This window comes from Eucalyptus grandis, chromosome 11 (genome assembly GCF_016545825.1).
Source record: "Eucalyptus grandis isolate ANBG69807.140 chromosome 11, ASM1654582v1, whole genome shotgun sequence".
Lineage (NCBI taxonomy): Eukaryota > Viridiplantae > Streptophyta > Magnoliopsida > Myrtales > Myrtaceae > Eucalyptus > Eucalyptus grandis.
Window position 1 is genome coordinate 28,945,334 of NC_052622.1, and position 22,382 is coordinate 28,967,715.

The 22,382-nt window shown below is 37.6% G+C and overlaps 2 protein-coding genes across 5 annotated transcripts; one reads left to right on the plus strand and one right to left on the minus strand.

The window, feature by feature from the left end:
- The first annotated feature begins 3,618 nt into the window (after positions 1–3,618).
- LOC104425679 (probable sodium/metabolite cotransporter BASS3, chloroplastic) lies at positions 3,619–7,280 on the plus strand. Of its 4 annotated transcripts, XR_005547811.1 has the most exons (6): positions 3,619–4,148; positions 4,787–4,882; positions 4,983–5,289; positions 5,387–5,634; positions 5,740–5,818; positions 6,735–6,864. XR_005547811.1 is itself a non-coding variant. In XM_010038445.3 (5 exons), exons 1-5 carry the CDS (start codon positions 3,736–3,738, stop codon positions 5,737–5,739), a joined length of 1,071 nt encoding a protein of 356 aa, XP_010036747.1. In that variant the 5' UTR covers positions 3,619–3,735; the 3' UTR covers positions 5,740–6,876. The 4 variants fall into 4 exon arrangements, 3 of the variants coding, with proteins under 3 accessions (XP_010036747.1, XP_010036746.1, XP_010036742.1); XM_010038445.3 differs by having other exon boundaries at positions 5,733–6,876; XM_010038444.3 differs by having other exon boundaries at positions 5,740–6,876.
- A 2,626-nt stretch (positions 7,281–9,906) lies between these two features.
- Positions 9,907–16,585, minus strand: LOC104425680 (fimbrin-2). The gene is made up of 14 exons (XM_010038446.3): positions 16,165–16,585; positions 15,793–15,963; positions 15,051–15,292; positions 14,792–14,963; positions 14,626–14,664; positions 14,459–14,527; positions 14,250–14,366; positions 13,795–14,006; positions 12,983–13,138; positions 12,474–12,673; positions 12,202–12,359; positions 11,544–11,640; positions 10,731–10,822; positions 9,907–10,288 (listed from the first exon to the last, which is right to left on the minus strand). The coding sequence occupies exons 1-14, from the start codon at positions 16,249–16,251 to the stop codon at positions 10,106–10,108; spliced, it is 1,995 nt and encodes a 664-aa protein (XP_010036748.1). The 5' UTR covers positions 16,252–16,585; the 3' UTR covers positions 9,907–10,105.
- Positions 16,586–22,382: the final 5,797 nt, after the last annotated feature.

The window sequence follows — 22,382 nt, forward strand, 5'->3', positions numbered from 1 at the left end:
ATAGTTTAGATTGAACATGTAATAAAATTTTAGATATCGTATTAAATAAATTAAAAATTCAATAATCATATTAAACAAATTAAAAGTACAGAAATAACATTACACATACAATTATCTCATATTTTGAGGGGACATTAAGACAAAAAGTTATTGAATATATTTCTCTTCGTCAAAACAAACAAATTCATATTCTTATCATATTAAGAGGGCTTATGGTAATATTTTTGTTCCCAATAACAATTCATATTCATAAATATTTTTTTTATATTTTTATTCCCTAGATAAGTTCATGAGTAGAAGAACGTGTTTGGTAAATATATGAAATATATATTCCGTAAATAAAAATGCGTTTAATACGACTCCTATATTTTTCGTGACTTATAATTTCTTTTAATTTTTTAATAATATTATTGCATTTTTCTCCTTTTGTCTTTTTTTTTTTTCTTCTTCCTCTAGCATGTTGTTGACCTCAGCCATAGCCAGTCAACAACCAACCAAATTAGGTTGCCTCAAGCCTCGCCATGGCTAGGAGAGGGTCGCCGCCCTCTCCCATTTCTGGCCAGTTAGCCCTTGCCAACCATTGGAGCCACCTTATCAGCAATAAGGGACCCTCCCTCACATGTGTTTCTTTTTTTTTGAAGGTTTTAATTTTTTTGAGTTTTTCTATGGAAAAAAAAGAATTAAAAATGAAAAAAAAAATTCAAATTTAAAAAAACAAAATTGCCCTTCATCGATAATGAGTTCAAACCATTTTTTGAAATTGATATAACTATTTCACCTCCTTGTTTGAAATAATGTACATTTCATGTCATTATTTAATAAAATGATAGCACTTCAAACTTTTATTTGAAATAATATTCACTTTAAGCCATTATTTAAAAAAATAAGTACACTTGAAATCTTTATTTGAAATTTTTCCTTCTTTAAATTTGTAATGCCATGCTCTTTTCGTTTTCTTTTTTCTTTTTTGAGGAATTTCGGTGCCTTTGTCTCCCTGTCCCCCTTTCTATCTTTTTTATTTATTTATTGTGGCATATATAGATATGTAAAAATGGGTTCTAAGCTCATTTCTTAAAACAATATGTGTATTCAATTGATTAAGTAAATTGGTCATAAATGGCTTTAAACACTATGTGAGTATTTAATAGATCATAAATGAATATACAACTTACTCAAATCCAATCCATTTTTGTAATTTTCTTCTCTCCCACTTCACTCATGTTCACTCTATCCACACTCTCAACTATTGGATTAAATATGAAAGTGTTTTGGTCATTAGATTTGAATGGCCTGAAAATAAATCGAAAAAGAGTCAAATAAACCGACCTGACCCACCCTCTATCTAGCTTGCTATGTTGGTAAACAATGACATAAATTGCGTAAAATGGAAGTTATGATGAGTACTTTAAGAACAAGAATTGTTCTCAACATTGTTGTTAACTCTTTAATATCATATTAAAAGTGCACAATGCGTCCCAGTCGATATGCAAAATGGCTGTCGTCTCGTTTCACTGAAATTCGTTCATTTTGTATTCTTTTCTTGGCAGACATTATGCGAACTCGGTCACAGGGGAAAGTGAAATGTGCTCCGACCATGTGCCCGATATGATCATCTCAAACCAAACATCATATGGGCGAGTAAGTCGGAGTATGATATCATGTCGCAAACGAAGAAATTGCCTCAAAACATTCATTTTTCCAATGGTTTTGGGACAGAGTGCGTTTGCTTTTCCTCGTCAGCCTCTTTCACTTTACGACAAAGAAATGCAAAGGAAGGACCGCGAAACTTTGACACCCAACAGATCTGCAGAAGGAAAAGAGAAAACCCTAGAACCGCATCACCGAACGAACTTCACAAACGATTAAAAAAGAAAACTTTTTCCTCGTGGGGCAAGCAAAGAAAACGAACGAGCACGCGCAACTGGAAGATGTAAAACAAGATACATGTGCCAGTAATAAAAGGGCCTGGAAAATCAGCTGGGTCAGATCCAGGCGAGTGATACTGGCTTGTCTTCTGCTATCGCAAGTTTTTTCATCTATAGAATTGCCTGGATCGACACCATCGAGATCCAGTCAAGAAGCTGACTTGCTTACGGACGACGCATGGAACGTTCAATGTTGAAATTGCGAAAAAAATAAAATAAATAAATAAAGACGAACTCCGAAATTCGACAGGACCAAAGAAACTTGATCTGATAATGGAGAAGCAGTATGGCCGAAGGGGAAGAAGCTCAGTGAGCGCCGAGATAGAAGGGTTGCCGATGGAGGTGATTTATACAGAGAGGAAGAGGGAAGAAGAAGTCAATTAGGGTTTTAGAGGGGGTGTAAAATGGGCCTGGGCCTGGGCCTGATTTACTTGAACGGCCCAAAAAGATGGCGGTTAGAGAATGGTCTCTCGGCGGCAAAAAGATTTGACATTTATCGAGTTGCTAGGGGAAGTGATACGACTAAATTATCTCCATCATTAATGCTCGATAGGCTTATCCAAAACCCGACATCTACCCAAAACACCTCATTGTGGAATTAGTTCCGCCATCTAGAAACTCCAGCTTTGCGCTGCTTGATGTGCATTTATTTTGGCATCATCCATCCACGAGACTATCGTCTTTGAAGGATGCAAATAGATTATGCTAACATATCAAATCACAAATAAACACCGGTAGTCACTATAATTTTTTTGGGACAGAAAACAATTGAGTTTTTTAAAGCTCAAAAAACGATCAATCTTCGAAAAATAACAATATTAACAATCGCATTCACTTGACATTTTTTTGCCCCCTAGATCTAACCAACTAAGGTTCTTATTATTCTAACGGAAAATCTCATTGGCTTCGTTTGGCTGAATTTTTATTTTTATTATGATTTTTAATAATTTATTTCTTATTTAAATAGAATATCGAAAAAAAAAAGTTACCAAAAATCCCAAAAAAAAAAATTGTGACACAAAAAACTATAGATTTGCACATATGTAACACATTTATCTATAATTTGTAGCAGTGTGACAATTTGCCTCAAACTTTACAACGTATTTACCTCAAAATAGTACAATTTAAGGGTTTTGGTGTTACAAAAAAATAATTTGAAATAAATGTGTTACACAAATATCAAGTTTGAAATTTATGGTGTCACGAAAAAATTGAAATAAATGTCACGTGGATATAATTTTAAAGATTTTTTATGTAAAAAACATTTGAGTTAATGTGTCCCAATTAAAGTAATTTAGGGTCTTTTGTAACCTTATCCCCCCCAAAACATTTAGAAATCTTCGAAATATCATATCGATATATGTATTATCACATTCAATTTTTTGGAAGCCATCATCAAAATTCAAAAGTAATGGGTTGATTTTTTCCTTTGGCGTTCCCAAACAGGCCAGAGGTCAAAAGCTATTTCTACGTCTGGTGGGACCCATTAAGACGCGCTGCTATCGTCGCCGTCCATCGTCGGCAATCGAAGCGAGCCGTGAGATCTCAAAGTCCGAAGCGTAGATGGTGAACGGTGTTGGAGCAAACACGTCGGCAGATTTCGGAAAATAAAATAATTAGAAAGAGGAGTCACTTTCTTTAGATAATCATTAAAAAAATCAATATTTGAAAATATTAAAAATAATAATCGCAAACGCAATCTATCTCTTCCATCTGCATTCGGACTTCCCACCACCAACAGTCCTTTCCCTCTCTCAAAACCTCGCCGGAATCCACCGCCTCGTCGGTGGCTCCGCCGATCCCATCGTCAATGGCTTCAGTTCCAGTTCTCTCTCCGGCTCCGTCCACCGCCCCGCCGAGACTTCTCGCCGTATCTCGTCGCTCCGCAAGACCGACTTCCGTCTCTCCTCCTCCTTCTTCTTCTGCTCCTTCTTGTTCCTCACCGTCTTGTTCGTGTTCGGTTTCGACTTCAATCCGCCAGCGACGGAGAACCCTCGGCAATGGCGGCTTATCCGCGTACGCGTGCTCGACGTCGTTTTTCATCGGGAGAGTCGGACTGCAGAGACGAGAAGGCAATGTCTCGTTGCTCTCGTTCGGGAACAAACAGCACGTCATCTCCGAAGTCGATAGAACCGATTCGTCTCAGGTTTTGTCCGCGATGCTTCCGTTCGTCGTCGCTGCTACGGCGATTGCTGCTCTTGCTCAGCCGGCGACTTTTACTTGGTAATTGGTCTCTTTTTTATCTGTTCACTCGAGGAACTTTCTGGAGACCACCCGCTTGACTTTTCAGGTTTAATTGCTATTATCCCTTTGAAGATGTTTCGAACCTCGGGAATAGTCCTCGTCCTGCTCTTCTCTGCAATATCTGAACTTTGAATGTATAATATTTGTTAATGCGTCTCCTTGTCTTACCACCCAAAAAAAAAAAGAAAAAAAAATGCGGCTCACGGATCATCATCATATGTAACGTTCGCTATCATTATTAAATTCACTTTAGATTTAAAAAATCGTATTTTTACTGGGACTATTAATTTTGTTTTCGCAAGTTTGTGAAGACATACCTGATACCACTCTGGTTCGTCACGTCTCTTTATGATATTGTCGAACATGATACAATTTGTAAGAGGAGGAGGTTGAGTTACTGTAAAGATCTGGTTTTTGGATGTGTTTGATAAAAGGTGCATTGGAACCAGTTGTTCAATGCATATTCTTCTTAATTGGCTTATTATCTGCTTCTTCAATTCATAGTTTGCCAGATGTGGTGGTATTGCATAATTTTTTTGTAGTTAACCATCATTGGCCGTGCTTCTTAATTTCATTCTTGTATGTAGCAACTGCCTAATAACATGAAGGTTCTACAGGGTATCCAGGGAGTTGTATGCCCCTGCTCTTGGTGGGATTATGTTGTCGATAGGAATCAGGCTTTCAATCGATGATTTTGCTCTTGCTTTTAAAAGGTGATTCTATTTTGCTTAGCTTCAGATGCAATGAAATATCAGCTCTTGTGCAACTTTTGGTGGAAGTCATGATTTCAATTGTTTCGTCTATTTATTGCAGACCTTTACCACTATCTATCGGGTTCATCGCGCAGTATGTTCTAAAACCGGTCCTCGGGGTGTTAGTTGCCCAGGCATTTGGGATATCTCACATGTTTTATGCTGGTTTTGTCCTCACAGCTTGTGTTGCGGGGGCTCAGCTATCTAGTTATGCGAGTTTCTTGAGTAAGGGCGATGTGGCCTTGAGCATTCTGCTCACCAGCTGCACCACTATTGCATCGGTTCTTGTTACACCTATCCTAACAGGTCTTCTAATTGGATCAGTTGTACCAGTTGATGCTGTTGCCATGTCCAAGTCAATATTGCAGGTAAGAGACGCTTGGGAGTGGTGCATATCTGTAATTTACTTCGATTATTTCTTTCCTGCCCACAAACATGACTCGAGATTTTTCCTCTGCGCGTCAGGTTGTTCTTGTACCCATAACTTTTGGCCTTCTGCTCAATACCTATGCAAAACCAGTCGTTTCTATTCTTCAACCTGTGATGCCATTAGTTGCTATGGTTTGCACTTCATTGTGTATTGGGAGCCCGTTAGCAATTAACCAGAGCCAGATTTTGTCTAGAGAGGGTTTGCGCCTGGTTCTTCCAGTGTTGACATTCCATGCGGTGGCTTTCACTTTAGGTTACTGGATCTCCAAATTGCCAGCTCTGAGGTAATTTGCACCTTCTATTCTGCTTTCTGTGTAGTGAAAAAAGAAAAGGAGTAGTTGTATTTATTAGCTAATCACAGAACTGTTGATGTGGAGTGGAGTTATTAGGAGTATGGACTGGTTCATGTAAGATGCCACTGTGGTCCCCCGGATATTGGAGCAAAGGTCGATGATGCAGAAGAAATAGGTGTTTCCACTACTTTATTATAGCTTTGTCGCCGTGTCATTGCTTTGAGGAATTGAGATTTGTCTGGGGCCTTTTATGTTTGAAAGAATCAAGTGCATCACTCTTTGTGAAAAAGAGATTTCTCCTTGGAAACCAGTTATCTGGGTGCTTCAGCTACTCTGATGTAACTTGAATGCGGTACAACCATTAAAGACTATGAAAATTTGTGGGATCACAGCCAATTATTCTAAAAACTTAAGCTATTAGATGAATGCGTGGTTTATTATTTAATGTTCTAGAACTGAGTGTGAAAATTTAATTGGGAAGGCAAATGGGGCCTAGGAAGATTTGAATTTAGGACCCCCAACTCTGATATAATGTGAGAATTTGTGAGACCATAACCAACTATTCTAAAAGCTCAAGCTATTCGATGAAGGCGTGGTTTATTAAATATTCTAACAAAGACTAGATCAAGAAGTCTACCGGAAAAACAACAATGGGCTTGATCTCTTTGTCAGGATTAGGGGTCAAAACTTGAAATTAAAGTTTCATTGACAACGAGAATTAATCTAGTAGTCATGTTGTAGTAACAAACCAAGGACCTCTGATGACCCACAAATAGGAGCCTCATGCAGTGGTATGAAAGTCTGTGTGAGTTGGTCTTGTCTAAAGAGTTTCTCTATTGTTGGGCAGAGATTTCATCTGACTTTGCATGTTTAATATCTATTTGACACTTGTGATCCACACGTGTCCTGCCATAATGTCTGCGAGTAACAACAAGAGCAGGATCAGCAGAAACTAGTTTAGTGCTGCATGAATTATAGGCAGAGTTTAATGATAGAGATGAAGGGTTTTGAATGGATTTATTTCATTTTTGTTACCATTTCCCTCTTCACCAATCAACTGCCTACGACTTGTCCTCTTTATTTCCTTGTAGGCAAGAAGAAGAAGTCGGGCGGACAATATCTTTATGCACAGGAATGCAGAGTTCCACTCTCGCTGGCCTTCTAGCATCCCAATTTCTTGGCAGCAGTCAGGCCGTCCCGCCAGCGTGTTCAGTAGTTGCCATGGCTATCATGGGACTGTGCCTTGCCTCTTTCTGGGGCTGTGGTTCACGGATTAGAGACCTACCGTCATTAATCAATCCACGAGTTGGTTCTTCAGTGGAGTTGCAACAATAGCAGAAAAAAAAAGCTGGCGAAGGTCACAATCAGCACATCTGTTACAGTGCAACTTGTTGAAGATACTGATAAGTCAAGGCCTGAAGTATGTAATTAACTTGAGGAATGCCAGAGATGTGCCAGTACCTTCTTGAGTGTACCGAGTTCAGGTGCAAATACTTTGTACAGGTCAGCAAAAGTAGCTGGCAAAGAGAGTTCTACAGTTAGAGGAGGATAATTTTTTCCACATGGACATTGAGCTTGCTATACAAATGACGTATTTATCACATTAAACCGAGCACATACGGTGTAGCTTAACATCACCTCTCTCTCTCTCTCTCTCTCTCTCTCTCTCTCTCTCTCTCTCTCTCTCTCTCTCTCTATATCTCCCTCTCTCAAATTTTCTTATTTATTTAAAACTTGATGCCATGATGCATAAGTTGCCTATACGCCAAAAGCATTGATTAAACTAATTCACAAATTAGGTTGAAATGGAACATAAAATCATGGCAGGCTAGCTACACTTTCACTTGGCTCCAACGGCGAGAAAATCTCACCCACTTGAGCTTTAAGTATCTCTCGTCCATGTGAATTCAAGCATTATCAATGCATTATTGGATGGGGGGAAAGAGAATCATCAATGCATATAGCAGTCTATAGATGGTTATTGTAGAACTTGTTTGGTATTGGAAATCTTGCCACGGCAGGAAAACGAAGTGGGGTTACAAATGCCTTTCCTGTCCTGTTATTCCAACTTTACAAATGAAACTGCGACGATTGCGCCAGGATTTCGATGGAGCTTGGACATGAGGTACAAGGAAAGAATGATACTTTGGGTCTATTCTTTTAGAAGTAACGATGACGATGGTTGCCAAATTTGTTTGGCTCTCCTCGTTATTGCAGCCGACATTTTCCTTGTCCTTATGAATGTGTTATTTACACGAAAAAGCTATGACGCACAGACTCGCTCCTATCTTTAACAACTCGAGATATTTCATGAAGGGCCTCCATTATTGTTTTGTCCTCTTCGTATTGTTCCCCACATGATCAATGTGATCGAGTATTGAGTTTCAGGTAACTGCCACGATGGTGATGGACGCTGATGTTCCCGTCTCCTTCCCCGAGCCATTGAGCTCTTGTGTGCTCTTCTGGTCCCTCCCTTCTAGTCCACGAATCTTCGCCTTTTCAAGATTTGACACATCGAGATGCTGCCCTACAAGAGGCTTGTTTGGGATTTTTATGGTCTGCTCGGCAGGGAGACTTATAGATTTCGCCCCTAATGAAAAGTGGAGTTTTGCTTGCATTTCCAGTCCCGAATAAATGAAACTGTCGAAATCTCCAAGATAATTGGATACACTACGTGGCTAATTCCTTTATACATATGCTTTAGAATGGTGGATGTGCGATTGCCTTGAAGCATCCGACACGAGGATTTTTTTTTTTTTTAGTTCTCCGTTCTACCGCCGGTGGATCTATTCTGATCATTTCTTGCAAATAATCCAAGGACGCAGAACGTTGAACCCCAGGCGAGGCCTGTTTCTTGAACGTCGGTAGAGAAATGTTTGCACTGAACCGTACTGTAGTTTTTGCCCCTCACAGGGAGTAGCCTTTTCTTCTTCTCATGAATGACAATGGTGTTAAACTTTTCAGAAGAACGCGTACTTTCTCGTGAAACCATTTGGTTGATTCAATGATGTTCCTTCCACGGGAAAAGTTTCTTGCTCTTCAATGTATGTTTGGTCCAACGTGATTGATGGACAGACCACGAATCATGTGATGTCCTGTCCTATGCATAGATCTGGACGATTCAAAGTCAAAGAATTCACCTAATTCATGATTATAATCTATTGATCCAGTAATCGCCTCGTGTGTTGTACTTGAGTTGCAAATCACTTCTCAGATTGCGGTTCAAGAATCTGGTTGGGATTCCTAACATAAACACATCTTTTGTAAAGCAAAACATGCGAGGTAAGGCAATTTGTGTCTCAAATCAAGCGAATTGATTAAAAAAAAAATCAATTTCCATCTATTACTGACATTACAAATAATTGGACGAAATCATGAGATATGCATTTCAAAAGTTTTGCCCTCTCAAACTTCTTACAACAAGATAGCCTACTTCTCTAAAAAAAAAACCTTCAACTTTAGGTATAGTTCTAATTTTGTCTTGTTTTTTTTTTCTCTCAGAAAAAACCTCAAATTTTAGTTCCTATCCTAAATCTGCCATGATTTTTTTATTTTTTTCTTAGAAAAGGCCTCAAATTTTAGGTTCAACCTCAAATCTATCCTAAATTTTGTTCTGTTGCAAAATAATCACCAACTTTCAATCTATTCTTGAATATAACTCTTGGTTGCCGTGGTATTTTCATATCAATAATAAATCCATATATTAACAAGGTGACATGAAAAATTATCTCCAAAATGAATTCATTCTAAGATACGATAATTAGGGACAACTAACGGTAGTATCTTGACAGAGGGCTAATGGGAGCAAATTTGGGGTTAGAGTAAAAATTTGTGATTTTTCTTTTATAGTTCAGAGTAGATTTGGAATCAAACCTAAAGTTGGAGTTTTCTTTAAGAGAAAAAAGAGTTTAAAATAGATTTAGATGAACCTAAAATTTGGGTTTTATTCTAGAAAAAAAAAGTTTGAAACAAAATTGGAACTAGATTTTAAGGTGAGGATTTTTCTAGGACAGTAGACCCAACAAGATAAATAACAAGAGACACACTCTAATAACTTGAAAATTTATGTAGAATCCATAGAAATATCGCCCAAAAAAGTTGTCGAAAGAGTGAGACATGCACTCTGGAAGTTTTGCCCTCTCAAGCCTCTTGCAACTGGACAAATAAGAGGAAACAAGTTTTTATAGCTTGATTCCTTCTTTTTCTTTTTCTTTTTAAAGTGTGCATGTTAAAAAGGATAAAAGTGACGTAAAGATTCTAGAATAGCCACACGGGGAAGTATTTAAACAGAAAAGCTTCATGTATAGATTAGGTGATACAAAATTGAATTTAGGCATACACTATATACTCCAACATCCTAAGATGCAATACACTGATCTCTGCAAACAATATGGAAAACCATATACAAATTGAAAGCCAAAAACAGCCAAAAGCTCACAAACTTTGTCAAACTCGGTCATAGTTAAATGCTCCCACATTCGGTAGAAGACTCGGAGCCAGAGTCATCCATTGTCGAATTCGAGGTTGTATCTAGCTGGCTTCCGGTCTCGCTATCGGAAGTCGTAGACGGTCTTTCTTCAACGGGTTGATTCAAGAACCAATGCATGATACTTGCAGTTAACGTCAAAATCATCTTCTGGTTCACCTGATAATATACAGGTCGATTAGCAATTGATATGGATATAACTAAGACAAAAATGAGCAGAGGAGCTAATATCGATGTACAAGAGCAGTCTGAAACTGCACAAAAATATGACCCGCTTCAGTCTTCACACAGTATAGCCAATCTATTAAAACATTAGGAACCAAATAGATCGTACAATGCAAAGAGACCCTGATGACTGGGTTCAGTCAGAAACATATTCGAGAGCACAACATGGGCCACGGCAACGAGGTCATTCTTAGGAAACAATATCCACTGGCAGTGGAATTAAATTTAATATGCCATTTAATAGTGAGACATGGTAGGATGGCGGAGAGTAGCACCTAAAATGTTTCGGAAGCACTGAACATGGGAGGGAGACTCTTGAGTGGAGCACATAATCCACCAGTCATACACATTACTCAATAGAACTACTAATGCGTACCTCAGTTATATCTTCTGGAAGAAGAAATATCGAGCATCCAAGCTTCCTCGCAATGCTTATGATGTAGGTAGCATTCATCTTTTTCTCTTCATCTACATTTGTCCAATAAATTCAAGTAAATTAGGTCAAGATTAGACATTTTTAATACCTTAATGATGACAATAAAGATCTGAAAGCAAAGAAGATGGAAGAAAAGATAAGAGAACCACAAATTATGGATCATTAAGAATTTGCTTAGTTGGACAAGGTTATCTATGTATTTATTTACCCCTAAGAAAGTGTGAATGGGGGATATTCTTGGAACTAATGAACTATTTGCCCAAGATTAACTACTTAGATTTGCAAAACCAATTAAAGTGGTTTGTCCTCTATATGCTCCAAAGCAATAGAAAGAACAGCAGAGGAACATGGTAGACTTGGTGGATGACATATGAGCTTAGAAAGGCAGTAATACACAATACGATGTAGCAAATTACCACCAACATCCAGATTGGCTTGGAACATGAGTCCTTCAAATTTTAGTTGGCAAAGTTATGCTGATGAGAGAATTTATGTTAGCTTGGTTTTGTTTTACCTAGAAAACTTATTTACTTTTGTGTCATGATGTACTTAGAAAATGCAGAGTGACAGTAAGTTGTTCTGACCATCTAACTATAAATCATTCCAAAAGCTCGCTGGTTCTTGAAATATCAGACACTACCCTAGTTTAGCCAGCAGTTCAACATCTACACGATACAAGCCAAACTTCTCATGTAAAGTATGTGGAAAGAAAATTAAAAAAAATAAAAAAACAGATATTAGAAGTAAACTCACCCGTTACTCCTCTTGTAACAAGACTCCAGTTTACAGCTCTTGGCTGCACAGCACTTAAAAGATCCAGGAAAAATATGCCATCAGACAAACTCCTATCCTGTAATGAAAACGCAATTAAAGAATTACGCTCCCATAATAAGTCGGACATTGAATGACAATGAAGACATCATGCAGCGCACACTAATCTCTTACAAGGAAGAATTTTCCAAATTTTCTTCTATAAATTATCTTAACGCCTGCTTCTTACCTATCTCCTGGAGATTGATAAGAGATTTTTAATTGAAAATTAAACATGCAACCATATCAGGAACATTATAACAGAGCTTCACATAGTTGTCAATAATTGCAGTCTATCAATGGCTACCATTTTGAGTTAGAACTTAAAAGTAGGAAAACACAAACTAGCGCTCCATTGCAAGATTCGCACATCATGATGTATCTTATGAAGCTTGGTTATTAATTAGCCATCAATTTTATACATTAATCTTGTCAGGATGACATCTAAGGATGCTAGATTTGAGTACTTTCAATGCTAGAAGCAGCAAGATGAAGACATTCTATTTAGAAGCCTCCAGCATTGATATCGTTCCTGAAAAGTAAACGATCAAATACGGAGAAAAGTTGTCAGGAGATCAAGATTATATAGAATGTAGAGTACCTTAAAACTATTTATTTGGCTCTTACTTCCCGTGTTCCTCACTTTGGTGTTGGCCCATTCTAGGATATCAGCATCAGTGATCTCCTTTCCATTAGAACGAAATCTCAAATTCTTTAAAAGTTGTAGGATGTTGTATCGCATCAATTGCCATAAATAAGCTGAAAGAAGAAAATATAACCTTCTGAACTTAACATCATGATTTCCAAGATGCTTTTAAAATATATATTAGAGTGCTTGATCAAGTAAATTTAGCGGAGAGATAAAAAACATACCCAATATCAATTTCTTATTCCCCTGAACTATATCGTTGCCAGCAACATTAACCAAGGAAAACTTCAACTGTTTTCCTAATTTGACAACTTGGTTACAGTTCTCTACTTTCTTGAATGGCATTTTAATCGGGGGCTTATTTGCAAGCTTCCAGTTGACAATTCCTGGTGATACTTTGTCCAGTGTTTCCAACAATACCCACCTGCAGAGGAAAATCAAATTCACTTGATCTCTGGATATAATTGAAGTCTTTCACTCCATTAGAAAGCAAGATCACAAGCATGCACGCACGTGCATGCGTGCGTGCATGCGTGCGCACACATTTCAGAAGATGTCCAGTCAAAATTGACTACATCACAAATTCCACCATGCTTCTTTTGACAAACTATAAGGTCCAACAGGAGCAGTATCCTCAACAAGCAGAACTTCCACATTGAGGGTAGGGGGTTCTGGAAATTACAGGTATGCTGTCCTTTTGGAAACATCAATTAAATATCAAAACAACATTTACCCATTTCTAAGATCTTCAAAGACGTTGTCTATGTATGTTGAATTTCCAAAACTGTTTATCCAAAAGCGAAATGCTTTTTCTTCTCTAGATACTTGGGTGTCCTCTGGAGAAGTTTCAAGAAATGATATCTGTTTTGTCTGGGTTGACAGCCCATTCCTGCAGATCAGAGAAACAACTTTAACACACAATGATCTTCCAGCAGCGAAAAAGAGGAGCTGAACTTTGAGTTGTCATTTCCCGTATAATTGTTGCTAATGATGAGGGATTGGCTCTTGTTATGATGCTTATAAATTTTTTGTGACAAGGTCCAATGGACTTTGTGTCCTTCATGTGACTAATACACTTTGTAAACTTCGGCATGCTCACAACCTTTACTAGATCACGTGGAAAAAAGTAAGTAAATCAGTGGAAAAATGTGAACAGGTCCATTTCACATCAATATCCTGTGTAGAACTTGAATGCATTATTGTGAGACTGTAAAACATACAACTTAGGTAATCTCTATTTTCCTTTCTCTCTCCACATTGCATCATGCAGCAAAGCAATATTAATTTATCACTAAAGCTGATAAATCATATACACCTGCTATAACATTAAAAAAAGTATGCTTCCTGAAGCTTCAAGGCTTCATTTCGCACATATTCATATGAAAGAATGTTGGAAAGAATTTTTCCGATGAGATGTTTCCTGAGAACCCTTTGGTATCCATTTGCTTTCCATTTCAACTTTCTTGCTTCCAAATGAAGGACTTGTAGTCCAAGAAAGACAAACCATATCAGCAGAAGCTCATAAGTGAGAAGGCCTACTCTTACCTATGTTGGAAAATATGGGCTACAAAAGCAAGATTGAGATTCGGAGACCCTTCAACAATATCTTTTGCAGTTAGGTATCTCTTGCAACCCATCCTATCTGCATGCTGAAGAACTAACTTCGCTCTTTCTAGAGGATTTTTTACTGTGAATACAGATGAATCAACGTGCTCCGGAGCAAGAACATTTAAGAGGTGAGCATAGGCCTCAGCATCCTACAGCCAAGATATATAACACAATCAACAAGAATATCACCTTAGCAGATAACACTGAAATGGAAGTGACTGAGAATATCACAGCATCCATCAGGTAAAAAAAAAAAAGAAAAAAAAAAGGAAAGAAGACTGTTACATTTGAAATGAGATAATGAAATTGCGGAACACAGTTATTTTTGGTAAAAGCTGGGCATAACAAGCTTTGGAGAATTTAGGCTTTAGCTTTGACTTGTTCTCACATACCTTTACATCAGAAGAGAAGTTTGTTACTATTTTCTTGTAATTTGCTTTCTTCAACTGAAAGTTCATCCATCTCAACAAGATTTTCTCTGGAGGTAGACTCATCAACTCTTCAACATCCTGTTGTTATTCAAGTTGGAATGCATTGCATATAAGGCGACAATTAAATATAGGGATAGCATGTGAACCACCTGTTGAGCAGCAAATTATACCTTACTATCTTCGACCAACTCCACCAACTGAGGTGTTTTCTTCAAGTTGAGATCAGCCAATAATTGTATCTGGAGAAAGTTTTCATATACTTAATGACTGATCAAATATATGAACTCAAACTTTTTACAAAGCATGTGCATGTAGAGGACCTTTTTAACAATCTTACCTTTATGATTTGTGAAATCACACCAAGGACAAGATGGCGCTGGACATAGAAACGAGAAATGTCAATGTATGCTGAACTCAAAGAGAGCTAGATGCCCAAGCTAACTTCATCAACTCAATCAACATATGTAGCTCTTATATGTAAAAGAAAAGGCAAGCATACATACCCTTCCTTCAATGAAGTCTTGAGTCCCTATATTTACAACGGTACATCCAATAGCCTTGGCAGAATTTAGGCAAAGTGTGTGATTTTCATTTCTTTCCCATGGATTGAGCAATCTCTTAGTATTGATGGCACGCTCATCTATTGTCCCAGGAACTGCCACATTGATAAGCTTGCTGCAGAAGAGGAAGTGGTTCCAACATCAAAATTGCAAGCATAAAACCAGTAAGTGAAGCAGAGTCAAAGGACACAACTAAAATTACCAAAGAAGAACGCCGTCCTTTGCAATCTCAAAGAGATTATTGGTTGAAGGGTCTATGGGCAGATACTTCTTCAAGAACTCATCTTCCTTGAGGTAATTATTAATATGCTCGACATAAGATGCCTTCTCAGACTCACTTATTGTGTGGAGCAGCGTGGTAGTAGCAGCCTTTAGGAATGCGGATGAACTTTTTGCGCCACTACCTCTTCTGTCAGTCGCGTGTGCTTGCAGTTTCGAGTAGACCTGGGATCAAACAAGACATGATCATCAACTGAAATCCCATATGGTGCTACTGTAGAGAAAATTATAAGAATTATATTTAGCAATTTTGAACTCAAACACGGCAGTTTTGTGGACAAATTTTTGCAAACCCTTAGTTATCTTAGGAATCAAATGTAGCATTTATTCCTAAATCTAGTGAAATTCTCGGATCAAAAAGCTAGCAAATTTAAGTAATATGTAGCTACTCGACTTCAAAAGCCACAAGAAGGCCTTTCTGATAGATCGACTTGGCATTTTCTGGCAATTTTCTCAACAACCAAATAGTACAGTAACCCAAAATATCGAGCAGAAACTTCATTCATGATAATAGCAATCAGTCGATCAACGTCAAAAGCAAGCAAAATCCAGCTCAGGTTTCCCAAGGATCCACATAAAAGAGTAATGAAAATGTTAGATTCATGAAAAAGTGCCATTGTCGTCGCGAATTTGTAAGTAATGATGGCTAAGAACTTCTTCCTTACCCTGAGAAAGAGCTCGAAATCCACCTCATCCTGCATGTTCTGATACAAATCCTGAATAAAAGCTTCTCTCTCATCCTCAGTCAGGCTCTCTCCGACTACTTTCAATCTCGACATCTTGGAAGGTAAGTCTCCAAGCGTAAGCTTCCCGTTCTCCCTCCTCATGCTCATAAACTGCACCGATCAAGTCATCACACCCACATTCAAACCACAAATCTTTCCGATTCCCCAAAAAAAAAAAGAAAAAGAAAAGCTTAAGAACATAAAGCGGAGCCAAAAACACCGGTCATCGGCATCAAAGAGATCGTCAAAAGACCTCGGCGGGGACCGCGAGTGCAGATTTAAAGCCAGAGAAGGGGAAGGGGAAAAACTCACGTGCGTCTTCAAGCTGCGAAGCTCGACTTGGGTGAACTGGTTCTGGAGCCATGGATCGGACACCAGAATGCCGACGTAACCGGACATGTCCGCGGACAGGCGAGGCGTCGGAAGCTCGTGATGCGGAGATGACGAACTTCGATGAGCTTCTTTCGCAGCTGCGGAGCTGAGAGAAAGGAAGAGGAGTGCGGTGCGTATGCGATCGCAACGCACGCGCGCGCAATCCCTCTCTCTGAGATGACCTCTGAAGCCTCTCTCCTTAGTCTTCCTCTAGTATCAATCTATCTCCTTCTTCCTGCTTCTTCTTCTTCTTCTTCTTCTTCTTCTTTGGTGAAGGTGAGCGAAAGCGAGAGAGCCCCCCAACAAACTTGGGACGGTGCAGAGCTGTCAAGCGTTCAAAGTTCGGCCCCCTCTTACAAATTCAAATTACTCTCTCTCTCTCTCTCTCTCTCTCTACTTCCACTTAAGATGGACCACCCCTTGCCTGAAATTCTCCGGATGGACTAATTTGCCCTCCTTGGATCCTCCTACTTCTGAACTAATTGCGAATTAAAAAAGGACTTACGTCATTTCCAATAAGTAACATATACTTTTAAGAAAAATGTGCTAAGTAGTTGATATCAACAATTTTTCAACTACCACCTCACAAATGTATTTATTAAACTTTAGGTACCGCCTCGATATATTTTCTAAATGTTTGAGTGAACATAACCATTTCGTAGAATGGTCCTAGCATCGGTAGGAAAGTGCCCCTCTCGGGATCTTATCAAGTTAAGTATCATTTGTAATTGACCATAGTAAATGGGTAAAGCTAGATCGATGTGTAAGAAAATGTTTTAGATTTGAAGGGAAAAAGCGTAGTGATCCCGTGATCTCACCAAGGTCATAAATGGTAACCTTACTTTCATGTGAAACCAGTGCATTTATTTATTTATTTTATTTGGCTTTGGTATGTGAAAAGATTAATTTATCTCAAGAAAAATGGATCCAGCTTCATGAAATTCGTACGTGAAGGGTGAAATGAAAAGAATGCGATTATCACAAGTAATTTGAATCGCAAAAACTATGGTTTCAAAAAAGCAAGTGCCATTAAATGAAAAAGTTAATATCATAAAAAAATTTAAATTAATACACTTGTGATAAATTTATCTCAAACTATTTTTTCAACTACAAAAATCTCAAATTGTTATACTTGTAATTAATTTATTTTTCAATAGTTTCAATTAAAATTTACTGTCAAATTGTTGAGTTTGAGTTGAGTATTATGCTAGTTTGGGGTTTTATCTTCCGTTTATCATAGGTGTACATATTTATTGTTTTTTGTGGTGTTAATCCAATTCGACGAAAACTATTGAAAAGTAAATTTGCCACAAAAATACCAGTTTTTAGTTTTTTTTTATTATATTAACTCATAAATAGAAGTCCGTGGCTTTATCTTCCGTTTTTTTTTTTTTTTTGTCATCTATACTATATTCTTACTCTACACTCACTCTCGGACTTTTACCCTACCTCTTGCAGGGCGTAAGAATCGAAACCCACTCCTGAAACTTACGCGTCCCCATTCCCATCCCCTCCTGAAAATATGGGGATTTGAATCCCTCACATCTCCCTTCCATGCTGGAAGGGTGGTCATTAGGGTGAATCTGCTTTATCTTCCATTTATTAGCAAGAAAACGATAGGAAATCTGTGGAGGGGCAAAAATGGAAAATCGGAGGAGGGAGGATGACATGAGGCAATATCACAAATGATGAGGCCCACGTGAGAAAGTATGCGTGCCTTTATAAAAAGCGATAAGTGTTTTCGATAACATAACGGCTATCAGGCTGACGTTCTCTCTCTCTCTCTCTTTCTCACAGGGCTCGGATTTGCGCTAATATTTTATTTAATTCTTTTGGAAATTTGCTGATTTGAAATAAGTTGAATTGAACCTCGAGCTAAATAAACGTGAAGCTTATTTTTAAAGTGAAAAATCATCATGAATTTCGGAAAATTGTAAAAAAAGAGAGTGAATGAATGATTTACATATTGATATCAAGTTTGAAGATTTTGAAATTCAAGTATTTCATTCTAAACAAAAGTCAAAGCATGAAATTTGCGAAATTAAAAAAAGGCGAAAGTTAAAATTAAAAATCACTCCAGAAAGGCACATTCATCCGCTTTCTCAAATCATTGAGATTTTTCGTATGATTTTTGAATTATGTTTTCCTAGATTACATTTTGAGTTTATTACGACAAAGTTCCATAACTATTATTGATTATCCAAATACCTTTACAAAATTTACCTTGTGTCAATAAAAAGGAAGTTTGGATTTAACAAATTAAGATCTTGCTAATAAGTATGCTTTGGCCACTTGTAAATATACTAAATCGAGAGTGACTCGTTGGTATGGATTACAAGTAACATGAGGTGGCCGCTATAGTGAAAACTATCAAGTTTGCTTAAGTAGTTGCTTAACCAATGTTCTTGGTACATTAATTAACAAAACTCTACAAATTATGCCAGTCTTCTTTTTCACATGAATCATGTTCTCCTCCAGTTACTTTCTAATCAATGAGTTACAATTTTGACCATCAGCTGCATTTATAATTAGCTAGTCTTGCATGAGAATTGTGTTAACAACTTGTAACCCACCTGTTATAACGGTAGTTGGAGGAAGTCCCTGGAATTCAAATTAGAGGAAAATATAGCCCCTCTCCAGCTATTGCTTTTCTCTCCCAATGGTGTCCAAACCATCCATGAACAAATGTTATATGATCCTTCTTGAGATATGCTCATTTAGTTCTCTCCTTGAGCTGAAATTCACTGAATCTCAACCCCTTCTCCAGTTCTGCTACAGCTTCTTCGTCAATGTGACATGAGTGTTGCGGTGTTCAAAAGGATCACGTTACCCAACCATCCACACCTTTTAATGCTACTTGTCAGACCAGCCGACCAAAGCATCTTGTTTCATTGGCCATTTGCCCTGATTTTTTTTTTTCTTTCTTTTTTATCTAGATGAAGTTTACCCTTTTTCATCTAGTCATAGGTAGATATTTCAGATCAAAATTAGGAACTTCACATCTCCAATTTTAGCTTCGTGATGGGAATCTAATTGATCTTTTAGCTTAGGATTATGAAAAGAAAGGTGAATAGTGAAGGGGACATCTGAACAAGGGAAGCCAGAAAAGGTGCACCTTTGAATGAAGAAAGGTGTATAGTGAGCGTGAGCGAGCCAACCAGAAAAAAGCAAAACGAGGATGGGACAGTCCTGTGAACTGCATCAATTACCTTCTGTGAATAACACTGCACCATCTCCATCGATGAGGACTCTTTGGTACTAAAACTCAAGAACTGTCCCAATGATTTTTTTCGGGAGATGGATGGCCTATACTACTCAAGACACTAATGATGGGACAATTTCTATTGTATTCCCCTAGCCAGGAATCTGAAAATGATCGGCCAAAGGAAAAGCTGTCTTTTTTCCTTAATTTATGTTCATATTAATCAACCCAAATGACCAAAAAAGAGATGGAATACGATGCGAATGATCTCTAAACTCTTGTTTAATGTGTAATGAAATTCCTGAAATTTTAATTTATTTGATATAGTCTCTGAATTGTTAATATATGTTCTGTCTAGCTTTTGAATCATATGAAAATATTTACTCTCGCCCTTTACTTAATTCAAGCTAACGAGTATTGATAGTAGACAATTAAAAAAAAAAATCACACGTGAATTATCCAAGTGCAATATTCATCCCATATCAAGATATGATAACCTATGTAATCACATAACAATGGACATGTCAACAACCTAATTGTTATTTTCCCCTTTTCCAAAGTAGATGGATAAAAGATAGTCATATTAACTCATAATATTTAAGAATCTAACCTAGCATATAACAATTAACATATCAAATAATGTTTACTTTGTCGTTTGAGCAAACAGAAGGATTGCATTGGACATATTAAAAGTCCAAGGATGAAATTGCACATTAAACCAAAGTTTAGGGTGCATATGTGTTATTTTCCCACATAAAAAAGAAAGAATGATATACTTGAAATCTGTTTTTCCTCTCAATAATAAAAGCCTGTACATCTTTTTACCATTACATAAACACCTTACATTGTGTGATTTTAGTGGTGCTCTAATGGCACAAGAATAAAGCTTAGATAATATATTACATGATGTGATTTACACATGTAGCTTAAAATTTGGCAATGTAAATTTAGCACATCTATTTAGCAATGCCCCCATCACTTAAAATATCAACTTTAGTATATTTAGCATCCCTCGTCATGGAAACAATTCTAATGAATAGCCATTAGACACATCTATTTCCCTAACACTAACCTATACACATCTATTTCCCTAACACTAACCTATTTTTCTTTCTCTTTTCTTACTACTAATTAACCCCTTTTGTTTGGTAACATAGATTATAGAGTCAATGGCATGCAAGAACATTTTTCTTCCCTTCTTTCATCCTTTTTTTCTCTTTTCATTATCCTCTGGGTCCGGAGACAAGATCACAAGACACAGTGCACGAGAGAGTCGGTAAGCGTTTCCTTTTCGATTAAACAACTTGTCAAGTTAAAAAGGAAAAGGGGGGGTTTGCATGATGCATGTGATGGAGGGGCCACAAGTGTGTACGAGGGAGGGGTGGAGGGAAAGTTATGGTGGAAGAAAAGGAAGCCTTTGTGAATGGATGGACGGGTTGCCTTGGCTTCTATCCTTGGAGGTCCCATCATCACCTACTTTTGTTCATTTTCATTTATCAGTTTGGAGAGAAACAAGCAGGCTTATTTCCTTGTTAATTAACCTATATTCAAAGTCTTTATAGCGTTCCAGAGGTGGGCTATGATAAAAATACGATTTTGGGGATAGATTCTCTCAAGAGTTTTTCCTTTTCCCTCGCCAACAACATTGTTGTCGAGGCCAGTGATAGAAAGAATGAAATCATTCTCTCCAATGCGTTGACAGAACGATTATGTCAATGAGCCTTTTTTCGATTATTTTTAAGCATTGTTTTTCGAGAGAATGGATAAAGTGCAGCAATTTCACCCTCGAATTGGAATCTGCCTAGAGAAACTTTAGCAACATTCGCACACCTTTTCAAGAGGATGTAAAAGAAGTCATTCCCCATATATTGTAGCACAAAGCAGGAGGCACATAATGATTTGACTTTCCTTGGGGTCATTTTCCAACTTTGACTAGAGATAATCCATTCTCTCTTTTTACATCAAGTACTTAAGACCATGGTCAAGAGTGACTCGCGCAATTAAGAAAGTGGATATTCTCCTGTCGTCCTTAATCATCAATTATCTTTTCTAATTGGGGTACTAATTCCATGATAACCATCTTCACCCCCCACCATGAGCTACTGATGACATTCTCAATCTCATGTGGACCATCTGGCAAAGACAAGTCATGTGGCTGAATCAAGTTTTATATTCGCTTCATCTCCTTTTCCTATATGTTAAATTGAATACTCTCTTGCATTGGTTCCTTCTTATAGCGACCCCATCATACCAAAGTGTGGTGATGGTGGTGGTGCCAAAACCCACTCCTTGGAAGTTTAAGTCCACAAAATAATATTATTCCCCTTCAAAAATTGAAAATAAAATAAAATAATAGAATAGACAGAAAAGAAATCATTGAGAAAATACAGTAGCAAGCAATCCTTGCTGTGTTTGCTTCTACTACTTGCAACATTGGAATCATGAAGGATGGTCATACAAAGATGTTACACCTTTGCTAATGAAATTGGGCCCTCACACATGGCCTTCCATTTATGCCAATCTGATTTAGGAGATCTTCATTATGATTTTGCTGATTCTGGGTATGCCACAAAGGTATGTCTTTCGAGGTGTATTAGGATATATGACTTCCTTGTTTATCATGTGCCATTCTCTTTTTATGGTAGATCATTCAATGACATGATAGATTCATATTAATTTAAGTTGCACGAGAATTTAGACCAAAAAAAAAAAAAAAAGTTGCACGACGATCATGCGATGCTGAGGCCTCTGTATGATCACTCTTGGTGTTTTCTTCTCTTACCCATGCATACCCATGGGCCATCACTAGTTATGGGTTAATTGAGAAGCAATTTAAGTGCTCATATCTTCTCATGCTCTATTCCATACTTGTTAAAAAAGAAGAATTGAAGAATCTCTAAACTAGACAAACTGATGAAATTGAGGCGCTAGACGAGCCGAACTCATGTTCTATTCC